Source organism: Haliotis asinina, chromosome 7, assembly GCF_037392515.1.
Source record: "Haliotis asinina isolate JCU_RB_2024 chromosome 7, JCU_Hal_asi_v2, whole genome shotgun sequence".
Lineage (NCBI taxonomy): Eukaryota > Metazoa > Mollusca > Gastropoda > Lepetellida > Haliotidae > Haliotis > Haliotis asinina.
In genome coordinates this window covers 11,212,535-11,227,241 of record NC_090286.1, presented here as the reverse complement: position 1 = coordinate 11,227,241, position 14,707 = coordinate 11,212,535, and the positions used below count along the sequence as shown (strand labels likewise).

At 40.0% G+C, this 14,707-nt stretch overlaps 1 protein-coding gene across 1 annotated transcript in view; it reads left to right on the top strand.

Annotated features, from left to right (window-relative positions):
• Positions 1-14,435, top strand: part of LOC137291275 (uncharacterized) — a gene marked incomplete at its 5' end in the record, with an annotated part of 41,810 nt that extends 27,375 nt beyond the window's left edge. Inside the window, 3 exons of the mRNA XM_067822577.1 lie at positions 10,618-10,689; positions 13,817-13,913; positions 14,009-14,435. Coding sequence (XP_067678678.1) covers positions 10,618-10,689; positions 13,817-13,913; positions 14,009-14,435 — 596 coding nt within the window. The remainder of the gene's footprint in view (positions 1-10,617; positions 10,690-13,816; positions 13,914-14,008) is intronic.
• Between the last annotated feature and the right edge of the window lie 272 nt (positions 14,436-14,707).

Here is a 14,707-nt window from a genome sequence, read left to right as displayed (position 1 = left end):
GAGTATACAGGCAGAAAAGAATGGGTCCAAGAACTGATGCCTGGGGAACCCCACAGGTTAGGGTACGACTGGATGACGACGATGTTCCAATGTGAATAAACTGGATTCTGTCTGAAAGGTAGGACCTTAGCCACTCAAGAACTGTGTTAGTCAAACCAAATTCTTTCCACACACGTTCAAGAAGAATTTCATGGTCAATTGTGTCAAAAGCTGCAGATTAATCCAGAAGGACAAGCAAAGCCGAGTCACCTTGGTCGACTGTAGATCTGACTGAGTTCAAGACGCAACATAGAGCAGTTTCTGTGCTATGAGCCTGCCTGTAGGCCGACTGCTAACAATCAATCAAGTTATGCTGAGAAAGATGATCTGAGAGTTATCGTTTGACTACTTTTTCCCGAACTTTGGACAAAAACATCAAATTCGAGTCAGGACGACAGTTTTTCAGGCGCTGAGAATCAAGCGTGGTTTTCTTGATGAGTGGTTTGACAAAAGTTAACCTGAAGCAGGATGGTACACAGTCTGATGATAAACTTATGTTGATGATCTTGGTAATTACTGGCAGAATGATATCCAGTATTTTCAAGAGGAATTTTGTGGGGATAGGATCAAGTTCGCATGAAGTTGACTTTGAGGAAAGCATTATTTTCTTGACCTCAGATTCTGTTACCGAATGGAATGAACTGAGCTGGGTGTCTATGAGCTCCTCGAAAACAACGTCATCAGAAGAAGATTGTCTGCACTCCTTGAGATTTCCTCATTCCTGATTTCTTTGGGTGAGTGAGTGAGTTTAGTTTTACGCCGCACTCAGCAATATTCCAGCTATATGGCGGCGGTCTGTAAATAATCGAGTCTGGACCAGACAATCCAGTGATCAACAAATGAGCATCAATCTGTGCATTTGGGAACCGATGACATGTGTCAACCAAGTCAGCGAACCTGACCACTGGATGCCGTTAGTCGCCTCTTACGACAAGCATAGTCGCCTTTTCTGGCAAGCATGTGTTGCTGAAGGCCTGTTCTACCCCGGACCTTCACGGGTCTGATTTCTTTGGCAACATTGTTGTGGGCACTTTTGTACTACTGTCTATGGATTTCCAAGCCGGAGATGCGCCATGTGCTCTCAGCAAAGTGTCTCTTCCTTTTTGCCTCACGGACTTGATCGTTATACCATGGTGATGCCTCGTGATTACGAATTTGCTTCAGTTTAACAGGGGCGTGTTTATCTAAGACGGCCGTCAAAGTGGACGTCATCAGATGTGAACTGTTCAGATCTGAACTGTTCAGATCGTGACAGAATGTGCCAATGTCAATTTTCGTCAGGTTGCGAACTCTGATGAACTCAGTGATTGGAATGGGTCTTTGAAATCCAAAACGAAGGAGATCATTAAATGGTCAGACATCTGCAGATCATTGACTTCCAGGTTTGTTACCAGATCATCGGATCCTGAGAGAACCCAGTCCAGCACATGACCTGAACGATGTCTCTTATTCATCTTTGATGGTGGAGGCTTATAGAGACACACAATTTTGAAAGATTTCTTACCACACGTGACAGTGGCGAGCAAATATTCAAATGATGGAAAGTCGGTATGTGGTGTTATTTAATGACTAGAATCGTAGCTGTAGTCTATATGAGGTTATAAGAGAAATCATTACTATATTCTTGGGTCAGTGAGCAGCATTATAATATACTGGACAAAAATTGTTAAGGATATATGTGAATTTTGCGACGTTATTCATCTTTGATGGTGGAGGCTTATAGAGACACACAATTTTGAAAGATTTCTTACCACACGTGACAGTGGCGAGCAAATTTTCAAATGATGGAAAGTCGGTATGTGGTGTTATTTAATGACTAGAATCGTAGCTGTAGTCTATATGAGGTTATAAGAGAAATCATTACTATATTCTTGGGTCAGTGAGCAGCATTATAATATACTGGACAAAAATTGTTAAGGATATATGTGAATTTTGCGACGTTATTCATCTTTGATGGTGGAGGCTTATAGAGACACACAATTTTGAAAGATTTCTTACCACACGTGACAGTGGCGAGCAAATATTCAAATGATGGAAAGTCGGTATGTGGTGTTATTTAATGACTAGAATCGTAGCTGTAGTCTATATGAGGTTATAAGAGAAATCATTACTATATTCTCGGGTCAGTGAGCAGCATTATAATACACTGGACAAAAATTGTTAAGGATATATGTGAATTTTGCGATTATAAACAATGATCTATTTATTAATTGAAACAATGGTGAAATAGCAATAATGAAAATACAACATCCCTAACTTATTTTCCCAGTATAGTTGCGGTTTCACACTGAAGTGTGGGATTCAATTATCAAAAGGAGTTGTCCTACCGTGTCATTCTATCATTCAGGATTTCATTGACACACTTGATGAAATCATTACGTTCAAGCTGATGTATGAACAGTATGTCTTTCCTGTAAACGATGTTGTATGTAGTGTTTGTCTACAATTTCTGTCATCAGAAATCGCCATGATCACTGCTCTTGCAATAGTGAATCAGTCACGTGATTGCTTTCGTGAGGCTTTCGGATCAGCTGATGGTTCATTTCAAGTCATGTTTTTCATCTGCTTGACGTTTTACAACTGGCAGTTTAATTCGCGCCGTATATATTTCAACATCACATGTTTAAACCTGAAACATTCCTTATATTTGTATTTGTATCACTGTTGAACTATTTTCGGTTGGGCTATATGCATGCTATTCTATGTGGTGGACAACAAGTGATGTGGCGTGCAAAATGGGAAGGTTTTGAATAGGACATGTGCATGTCATGGGCCCACATACAAATTTGTATTTTTTAACAGAAGCACAATGACTCAAAACGTATATAACTGAAAGCGGTGAAAAACAATCTTCACGAAATTATAACATAGTTACTGACAATTTACATATCTGTCATCATCAACAAATCATAAGCAATGTTCAAAGTACAATTTGAAATTACTGAAATCCTTTTGAGCATACAGAGGGATTTGTGGTGCAGGTTGTGTAAAACAGCAGAACTGACGATTGGTGTATATTACTTCAAATTTCTGGTATAGTGCAAGGTTTAAGTTACAGCTGTATCTCCAACATCTCCTACAGTTTACTCATGACATGTTCGCTGGAAACAAACTGAAAAGAACCCGAAATCATTTTTGCACTGTAGTAGTAAATAGCACCAGGGCCGATCTGATATCAACTGCATACCATGCGTATGTAATGTCTTCATAGTCTATCTATTTCATTTGTCGTTCAGAGAAAAACATGATTGAACTTGACAGACACACGTTTTCAGACCTCAGGGCCCCGTTTCACAAAACTCTCGTAAGCCTAAGGTCTCGTAACTTTTCTCGTAGCATTCGTACCTCCTATACTGTAACATAGGAAGCAGGAATGATACGAGAAAACTTACGAGACCTTAGGCTTACGAGAGTTTTGTGAAACGGGCCCCAGGACAGGAAATGGCCCTTACTAATATAAAGTAATTTCCTAGGAAGAACCGAACAGTTATGCATTATTCCCCAGACACTTGTTAACGGTAACTAATTGAGCCATATCTGATACTGTCTTTATCCTCATGCATGATAGCTGACTTTAAGCATTCGTATTCGTATGTTGACTTTCTTAGAGTGTATTGCTATCCATTTCCTATTTAGCGTGTGCCTCCGGAAAGTACGGTGCTAACTGTACTAGAGACTGCAGCTCCCGAGATTGTAATACGTCTTCCCCAACATGTGACCAGATCAGTGGAGCCTGTCCAAGTGGTGGATGCGATGTCGGATGGACAAACTGTACAACGGGTAATGTGGAGAGATTTCATGACTTTATCATTAATATACTGCAAACAAAACCTTTGGGACCCCCGTAAAATTTAATAGACATATATGAACGTAAATGTGGTGAGGCCATTCATACTCATGTTAATGCTTCATGCTCACTTCAAGTAATTGATTCAATATGAGTTTGGGTGAAATGAAATGTTGCCAAAAAACAGGAAAATACACCAACACTATTTTGATTCAAACGTTGCAACAATCTGCGTGGAAAGTCTGTCACGCACATTTCACATGCACTAGGCTGTTGTGGCAGGGTGAAATATGGTGCTAGTCTGGAGGCTCTTCAGATGATGGATGTGATGCTGAATGGATGGGACCAGACTGTACTACACGTTTAGTCATTTTGCAGTGAAAACGTACCAAAAAAATTCACTTTAAACAAAAACGTAAATCGAATATAGTGAAATGAAGATTGCGAATCCTCATCATTTTACCTTTCCAACTGAGTTTTATTAAATTAACGTTAAAAGTAAATTAACAAACGATCGTAGTTTCAAATCGCCGGGGTTCTATTACTAGGTGATACGTACATTAAATAAAACACGGAGAACAAGGAGGGCTGATCTTAATTAACGTTCATCATGTACCACACGTGCATTTTTTTCGCTGTTGCAACGACTGTCTCCTTGTAATACTAATTGGTCTAATTAACTGCATTGATGTGGATCTTCTCCTCTCGATAAAACAAGGAATATATGTATAGTTACTGTGTCCAGTATGACACGTTCTCAGCCGCGGTGATTGATACATATCTTATGATAGTAAGAAAGAATTTTGTTAGCATTTGGTTCCTTGGTACAATGCTTTAAAAGTGCCTTGATGGAAGCTATGGAGCAGATTATTCATAGTTCTGCTATTCTGGCAGCTGTACACGCAGTTATCTGTTAGTGGCGTCACTGGGCCATCCACAGATGATGCCGGAAAGGATTGACTTACAGTGTATATTATTTAGGACATTGCAGTATAAATGCGGGCTAAGATCACCAGGACCTAAAGTAGATCACCATACCAGGGACCACGGGGGTTTACCATACTGTTGCTACCTGCATGGACCCTAGATGGATTTACACTATCCCTCCATCCGTTGCCCAAACTTTTAGCTAGTCCAGGCGGGAAGAACGGTTTTAACTCACAACTGTCTTGTGATTCAAGTGAGTGTAAAACTGCACGGACCGTCTGTCACGATATATCCTATGTTACGTAACCTTAAGACGAGGTACACACCTGATTCATGTACATAAATGAAAGCAGATTTCACAGAACCTATTCCATCTAGTACTAAGCACATTTTGCACAGAAAAAAACAGGACCTGAGATTCACATTCTGCACGAGTGAGTCAGTTAAAAATGTAAGTCACGTTATCACTTTCCCGCCATATTGTGACTATATATGTCAAGTTATCTATGTGTAATAATTATGGGTAAATTATAAAACGTGTCAACGAAGGACAGTAAAACAACAAGTGTTATCAGAGATATGAATTAAAACAACCTATGTGATTCATTTAATATTAAACAGTTATCTATACACGACTGTACAGTATGAAATAAGGCTATAGATTGTCAACAGGTACAGGTAGATGGCAGGTCACCATGCCAGGGACATTCTGCAAATGACACATAAGTCGGCCCATAAACGTCAGATTTTGTCGGATGTCTGTCGACAACTGTCCATATGCCAAGTCATACAGCGACTTACTGATGAACACCATTTCTAAACAATTCATGTCACATGGCCCGTTGATACAGGTGATGCCAAGAACAGCACCATAGTGTTGTATGATTGACGAGAATTGTGTCGACAACACTCTATACAACACGGTAGCCATAATTAAGACGAAATGTGATCATACAACTATTTTATGCCCTTCATAGATTTAAGAAAACAGACGCATGTTGTTTCGAGCGCGCTAAATAAGGCGTGATAGAAACTTGTCTGGAATCGCGCACAGTCCATCCCAGTGTTAGGTGTATAAAACGAGTCAGAGTCTACTACATTGCCTTGATCTGCATAAGAAGGTGGCCAAACTGTGGTACAAACCGTACGTCGCAGATAGAAATCTGATAGATATGTAGAAAAGGTTTGGTGCAAACACAAATATTCTTAACTGTACATAATTATTGGCTGAAACTGTGCAGCGTAACGCTTATTCTATTATGGACAATAGTATCGTCATATTTCAAACTTGACATGTGAGACTGCATGGATCGGTTTAAGGTTTAAATCACCCATGTGAAAATTTGTTGTGTGCACGACACCATCATTCTAGAGACACGGAAACAGCAGTGAATATACGTACACACTGAGTGAGTGAGTGAGTGAGTGAGTATGGCGAGTTAGTTAAAATTTGTAGTCCCATTACCAATATTTCAGCCATATCGTGACCTGAAAGTTACAAATTCATAATAGACGTAATTAGATTGCAAAAAACTACCAACAAAGAGCAGTAAAATAACTAGAATATCACAGAAAGAGAACTTAAACCTGCATGGAACTGTAAACTTTGACAGACTGTTATGGTCAATACAAAATATAGATCACCAACAACTAGTGAGTGAGTGAGTTAACATTTAACGTCACATCGGCAATATTGCAGCCATATCGTGACGAGAACAATATAAGTTATAGTAATGTTAGGATGAAAAAAGAGAAAAAGTAAAACTTGTCAGCGAAGGACAGTAAAAACACTAGAGTATCACAGAACATAAAACTAGCATTGAAAGTTAAAACAATGGAATTAAAGAAGACAATACAACATAAAACCGGGGCTATAGAACAACTGAAGGTAGATCACCATACTAAGGTCCATGGGGACTTACATTACTTCTGCTACCTGCATGAACCCTAGCTGGATTTACACCATCCCCTCAGCTATTGGCGATAATCCTGAAATTTAGCCATTACTTAAAAGAACAAATATTCTACGATTAAAAACTTGTAGTAGATTTAAATTGACTATGAGTGTATTGGACTTACGTACCCTCTCAGGAGGACAATAATTTTACAATACTTCAACCCCCTTTGAGGGTACAGCCACTAACAATCTAAGTTACTAATTTAAACTACCAATCATTAAAATACAACTATCTACAGAACATATCAATTACAATTCAATAAGAAAATCAATTTCTTTTAAAAATCCAAGAATTAAATGAGTACTAACTGTGCTAAAAAGATCCTTCATTGTTTTGACATTGAAATAGTTATCCCTTATGATGGAGAATTCAACACAGTCAAGCAGGACATGCTTGACCGTGGTTCTCTCATCACAAGGGATGCAAAACGGAGGATCATCGCCTTTCAGTAAATAACTGTGGGTGTAGCGCGTATGGCCAATGCGACATCGTCGCATAATGACCTCTTCAAATCTGGACTGACAACCCAAGTGGGTGTAACCAATATAAGGTTTTATGGCATGTAATTTATTTATTCCCACTTGGGTGTCCCACTTCTTTTGCATCAGATCACGAATGTACGTTCTAATGCTAGCTTTATAGTCACTGTATGGAATAAGAAGTGGCGTCACAGATTTGTTGAGTGCAGCCTTAGCAGCAAGATCGGCCATTGCATTCCCAGAAATACCTACATGGCTGGGTAACCAACAAAAGACGATGTCGCACTGGCCAGTTGCAAGATCATTATACAATTCAATTATGTCAAGTAAAAGTGGATGTTTACAAGACAAATTTTTAATAGCCTGAAGGCAAGAAAGAGAGTCAGAAAAAATTATATACTGTACATGATTAGGATGTCTTTGAATATATTGAAGAGCCGTTAATATTGCGTTTGCTTCTGCAGTGAAAATGGAGCTGTTATCAGGTAATCGAGAAGATATTGTCCTGGATCCAATGACAGTGGCACAAGCAACTGTGCCACCATCCTTGGACCCATCTGTAAATAAGGATTTGTGTGTACTATAATTATTTTTTAATTGCATAAACTCTTGTTTATATTGTAATTCGTTTGTGTTTGATTTTTTAAACTTTGTTAATGTGAGGTCAACTTGTGGCCTCACTAATTGCCAAGGAGGAGAAGAAAGAAGACGAGAAGGCGCTATACTTTTCAGCTCAATGCCGGCAGCAGAAATGAATGGTTTAATTCTGTGCCCAAGAGGCGGAACAAGAGAAGGCTTTTTGTTGTATAAATGCTCATAAAGAGGATCGAAAACACAGTTAAAAGCAGGGTTGGATTCGTTAGAGTATAGTTTTGTAATATATTGTAAAGCTAATTTGATACGGCGCTGTGTAAGAGATGGTTCATCGGCTTCGACATAGAGACTGTCAATAGGAGAAGTTCGGAACGACCCAAGACAAAGTCTCAGACCTTGGTGGTGGATAGAATCAAGGAGTTTTAGATTGCTTTTACAGGCTCCACCATAAATGATGGAGCCATAATCAAGCTTCGAACGGACAAGTGAACGGTATAGGTGCAGGAGCGTAGCTTGATCCCCTCCCCATTTTGAGTTTGACACAACTTTCAATAGATCAAGTGCCTTCAGGCATTTAGTTTTCAAGGATTTGATATGCGGAAGAAAAGTTAAATGAGAGTCGAAAATCACACCTAAGAACTTGGCCTCCTTAACGACTTTGATAGGAGTGCCATTTAAAAATAATTCTGGGTGCTTATGTGGTTTATATTTACGGCAGAAATGGATGCAATTAGTTTTTGTCTTAGAAAATTTAAAACCATTCTCAAGACACCATTTATTTATTTTGTTTAAAAACAATTGCATTTGCCGTTCAATAGTATGCATATTCTTACCGCGACAGGAAATATTAAAATCATCCACGAAAAGTGATCCATCTATTGAATCGTTTAAAACCTTGGATAAACTGTTGATCTTGATACTAAATAAGGTCACAGACAAAATGCTGCCTTGCGGAACACCCTGATCCTGATTATAATGATCAGACAGGGTAGAACCTACTCGGACTTGAAATTGCCTGCCTTGTAAAAACTGCGATATAAAAAGAGGTAAACGACCCCTTAAACCGAAACCATGTAAATCCTTTAAAATGCCATGTTTCCAGGTGGTATCGTATGCTTTCTCGAGATCAAAAAAGATCGATACAGCATGTTGCTTATTGATAAATGCATTTTTTACAAAGGATTCTAAACGTACCAAATGATCAATGGTACTGCGATTCTTCCTGAAACCACACTGAATATTTGTGATAAGGTTGTTAGTTTCAAGAAACCATGTTAATCGATTGTTTACCATACGCTCCATGGTTTTACAGACACAACTCGTTAAGGAAATTGGTCTGTAATTCGACGGATCAGTATGATCCCGGCCAGGTTTTGGAATAGGAACTACAATAGCATTACGCCAAGAAGACGGGAAATTTCCTGAAGTCCATATTGAATCAAAAATATTTAGCATTGTTTCCAAACATGATTTGGGCAAATGTTTCAGGAGCTGATAGTGAATACCATCAGCACCTGACGCTGTATCATGAGCTTGCTCGAGGGCAGTGTGTAGCTCATGTAATGAAAATAATTCATTATAGTCTTCGCCATTGTCTGAAGTAAAATTTATTCTCTTCTTCTCCTGCTGTTTCTGGTAGTGTTGAAATTCAGGTACGTAATTGGACGAAGAAGAATGTTTGGCGAGAGTTTCACCAAGCTTGTTGGCAATATCAGATTTATCAGTTAATAACCGGTCACCATCCTTCAGATGATGAACGGTAGATCTGGAACCTTTGCCCTTAATTCTTTGTATCATATTCCACACCTTAGACATAGGTGTACGGGAATTAATTTTGGAAACGTAGTTCCTCCAAGACAGACGCTTACTCTGTTTAAAAGTGCGTCGAGCCTTGGCATTTAAAATTTTTACTCTATCTAAATTATGTACTGTAGGGTGGCGGCGAAAATATTTTTCCGCTTTCCTCCTACTCTTTCTGGCCTGTTTACAGTCATTAGTAAACCATGGTTTGCGAACATGTGGAATTGCAGAGGACTTGGGGATAGTTTGGTCAGCAATGTTATTGATTATATCTGAAAACAGCTGTATAGGATCTTCGCTGTTTACAAAAACATCAGGTTTTAAATGATCAATACAAAGTGTTTTATATAAGGACCAGTCAGCCTTCTTGAAGTTCCGTCTGGATAAGGGTGGATCATCTCCAGGGATAATGCCTTTAAGAATAGTTGGGAAATGATCACTCCCACACAGGTCATCATGCACCTCCCATTCGAATTCATTACACAAATTTGAGTCGGCAAATGATATATCCAGGGCAGAATACGTTCCCGTAGCTGGATGTAGGTAAGTAGCTGAATCGTCATTGAAAATACATAAGTTATTATCGGATATGAAATCCTCGATGATTTTACCCTTAGTATTTGTGTTGACACTTCCCCAAAGTGGGTTGTGTCCGTTAAGATCGCCCATGATTAAACATGGCTTCTGGAGTTGATCATATAGATTTTGAAGATCCGATTTATGAATATTTGAAGAGGGCGGTATGTACAAACTGCACAATGTCAGCGCCATGTGCAAAGTAATACGAACAGCTACAGCTTGCAATTGTGTATTTAGAGCGACAGGGCTATGGATGACGTTGTGATGTACTAAAATAGAAGCACCTCCAGTTGCACGATCCCCCTGAGGAGAAAAAGAATGGTAAGCATCATACTGTCTCAACTTAAAATTATCTGTATCTTTAAGATATGTCTCTTGGATACAGAATGCCGACGGTTGATGATCTTGTACGAGTAACTGTAACTCGTTAAAGTTATTTTTAATCCCTCTGCAGTTCCATTGAATTATATTGGCCAGCTGAGTCATGGTGGCTCAATTGGCGATCTTTCGCGAGAACGTGACGGGGGTAAGCACCTCCGCTCGTCCTGTGAGTACGGGGTCACCTCCATGTCTAGAGGCCCAAAAGTATTTTGTAGAGGAACAACATGTGTTTCTTTCCTATTTAATTTTTTACCTTTCTGCTTTTTCACTGGAATAGTGGGTGGTTGTGATGTGGCTAGTGGCGAAGCAGTCAATAGTGATGACTCAGACTGAATTTCTGTCTGAGACTCAGACGTTGTTTGAGTGACTGGGGCAGTAGATTCTTTCGGTTCAGAAGCAGGTTTGTTAGATGAAAACACAGGTTTTTCTGATTTGACCCAGGTCAAGTCAGTTTGACATGCAGCTGAGGACATTGCTACAGAACGGGTAACTGCAGCAGAATATGTTATATTTGATGGGGTTGAGGACTGAGTGGTGAAAAGTTTTTTGGCTTCAAAATAAGAGAGATTTTTTTCACATTTTATTTTCATTATCTTCGATTCCCTTTGATATATAGGGCATGACCTTGAAGAAGCAGCATGAGTCTCTTTGCAGTTAACACACTTGAGATCATTTTCGCAACCTGTGCCATCATGAGGACCGCCACAGCGATAACATACTGCAGGATTACGACATGAGTAAGTCCCATGACCAAACTGTTGACATTTATAACACCGGAGTGGATTGGGGACATACACATCCACCCCGATGTTAAGATATCCTGCCTTAATGGACTGTGGTAAAGAAGGTCTGGCAAATGTTAGGAGATATGTATTTGTTTTAGTTACAATTCCATCCTTTTTAATGGTGAAACGTTTCACTGCTGTAACCCCCTGATCTTCAAGCTCAGCTGCAATATCCTCTTCACTCATATCATACAGACAGCGTGCCCTGTCACGTATGATACCACGGCAAGAATTAAGAGTTTTGTGCACGGACACAGCAACCTCTATATTGGCAAATGTTTTAACAGTCATAAGATTTAGAAATTGCTGTCTCCGTGCGCACTCAACTAGCAGTGAACCATTACGGAGACGGGTGACATTTTTCACCTCCCCACAGATCCCATAGATAGCTTTTGACACGGCAAATGGGTTGAGTTTGATAGGCATAAAATCAGTTGCTTCGATCACTAGATATCTAGCCCAGGAATCAGTAGTTGAATTAGTGTCGGATGGACGATCTAGTTCGTCCAGACGTCGCTTTTTGTCATGTCGAGTTGAACCAGCTTGTTGGAAAGTCATGGCGAAAGGAAAATCATTCACCATCCCTGCTCCCCACCCACCGTGGAGTGTCAACAAGGACGGTGTCTATTAGCAACGGGTATCCAAGATGCTGACACCAGGGATACAGGGATGGTATACTCCAGCGAATATGACACGAATAGCTGTATTTGTCTACCAATTCAATGCCAGACTGGTTCGGCCCTAGACAAGAAATTAGAGACATACATCATTCGGAGGTCAACATCACTAGATTGGCCCATGAGCCACCGCCTTCTGGCATAGGACTCTAGGCAAATTATTATAGTATAGAGTATGATAATAACAAACGCTCATTGTCACAAATGTACAAACATGCACAATAATTGTTGAGGAAGTTTGTCCATGCACAGGGCATGGCGTGACCAGCCGATTGATAGAACCGGGCCAGTTCTACCACCCGTCTAGGTGAAGTCAGGGCCAAAGTGGTGTGTTGAGTAACAGGAACGTGGTTCGAGGCCCCCATTACCCTCAACCACCAGGATCCCTTCCTCCACCGACACAGGGACGCAACCCACGGCCAACGGATTGGTGGACCAAATATGCCCCCGGATCCACGCGGGGGGTTGGCGAGCACTTAGCGTTACCCAGCACCCACCACGAGGAGGTGGCTCGCCATGGGTGCCTCCAACAACTAAGGAACATGGGTACTTAGGGCACATTTGCTACCTTCATGAATTTCAGCTGGATTTACATCATCCCTTCAGTTATTGGTGAATGGACACAAATGCAGCTATAAATTAAAAGCAAACACATTCTACGATCAAAAACAGTAGAAAGGTGTAATGTACATTCAGTGTTTTGGGGCTTACATACCCTCTGAGTAGGACGATGATTTTACGGTACTTGAACCCCCTCGATGATACAGGCAGTAACAACCTTGGCTGCCAATTCAAACTTTCAATCATTAAATAGTCATTTATTTACAAGTCAGTTAACAAATCTACTGCTCTTTAAAGTGCAAACATTAAATGAAATCTAACATTAGTAAAAAGAGTACACATTCCCGAAAGTCCAGCCATGGTTTCAGCTCGTGCACGGTCAGTATGCAGCAGTCCCTTCACAAACTTTGGATACATGATGTACGTGGCTTAACAGAAAAAGATATAACATATCTCGTTACATATTCTAAAAGTACCGACAAGTGGCTGTAGGCAATTTCAGTTGTTGGCGATCTATAGCATGTCTGTATACTGTATTGTCCATATAATGATATTAGTTTTAACTGTCCAAGATAGTTTTAATGCTAATTGCGTTATTCTAGTTGTTTACTGTCCTTTGTCGACAGGTTTGTATAATACACATACATTCCATTTCAGCGTTAAATGTTCCCGTCACGATATAGCTGAAATATTGCCAATGTGACGTAAAATATTACCTCACTCACTCACTGTTGGTATTTTCACCTATCGTTCCTCATACAATTCAATACGTGGTATTTTCAGTTCTAATTATAATTTGACACAAAACATCCTTCCGTGGTGCAAAATGAAAAGACACTATGCCTTCTACTCAAAGTCTTGATAGAATGTGTCATAATTTAGTTTATTCCTCATGTCTACCATCTAATTACATATAATGTACCTCCAGAATGCAAACTGGGACTGAGAGACCTGACATTTGTCCTTATGGCCACTCTGTCAGGGCTTGTAATGTTGGAGATGGATGTTGTCCAGACTGACGTGATGTGTCCGATTGAACATTGTTTATTCTTTTTGCCTCCCCCATAATATGTTTATAAATGACATCAAATCATTGTCTCATCTCCAAGAGAATATACCGCTATAATTATCCAAATAAATGAACTGCACATAGATAGTACTATTATTGTCATTATTTACATAGTCACATACAAACTTTATATTCATTCACAATAAATGGAAAGAATCAAGTGTGTTTCTTCTAATCCAGCCTCCGTGGACAAACGTGCCGTCATTGGAGGAACCATAGGGACAGTGTTGCTGCTGCTTGGGATCGGGCAGTGTATATATCTGCGGAAACATGAAAGGTAATGTTGTTTGTCGTTTTGTATCATTCATAAATAGACAATGTGGCTTGAAAAGGCCAACATCAATCACATTTCAACCATATTTTCTGTTTCAGACTGAAGGCAGACCGAACAAAAGACGGAGTGTCGGGAACAGAAGACATTGAAGCTATCCCTATCCCTGCAGAGGAAGAAGAATACTATGCTGAATTAAAGGAAGAATACGTTGGGCCTGTCCCTATTCCTGCAGAAGAAGATGAAGAATACGTTGAGCCTGTCCCTGTTCCTGGAGAGGAAGATGAAGATGAAGAATACGTTGAGCCTGTCCCTGTTCCTGGAGAGGAAGATGAAGAATACGTTGAGCCTGTCCCTGTTCCTGGAGAGGAAGATGAAGAATACGTTGAGCCTATCCCTGGTCCTGGAGAGGAAGATGAAGAATACGTTGAGCCTATCCCTGGTCCTGGAGAGGAAGATGAAGAATACGTTGAGCCTATCCCTGGTCCTGGAGAGGAAGATGAATACTATGATGACTGCCGTAGTTAAGGCAAAGGATTGAGAAAGGGAGGAGAAGTCACAGTATGATGTGATTCAGCAAATAATCAGGTCTGAGAAAGGAGTATTGGATGACTTTGTCTACCATGTGGCCAAAGCATTGTGCGGAATCTGTATATGTGACTTGCTTATTGCCTCAGAGGTATCACTTTATACATATTATAAGTTGTTCACTGGTCACGAGGGGGGCATGGGTTGATGTACCCTCGATGAGCCTTAGGGCTCATGGAACATAAACAAACATCGTGTTTTCCTCAACCCAT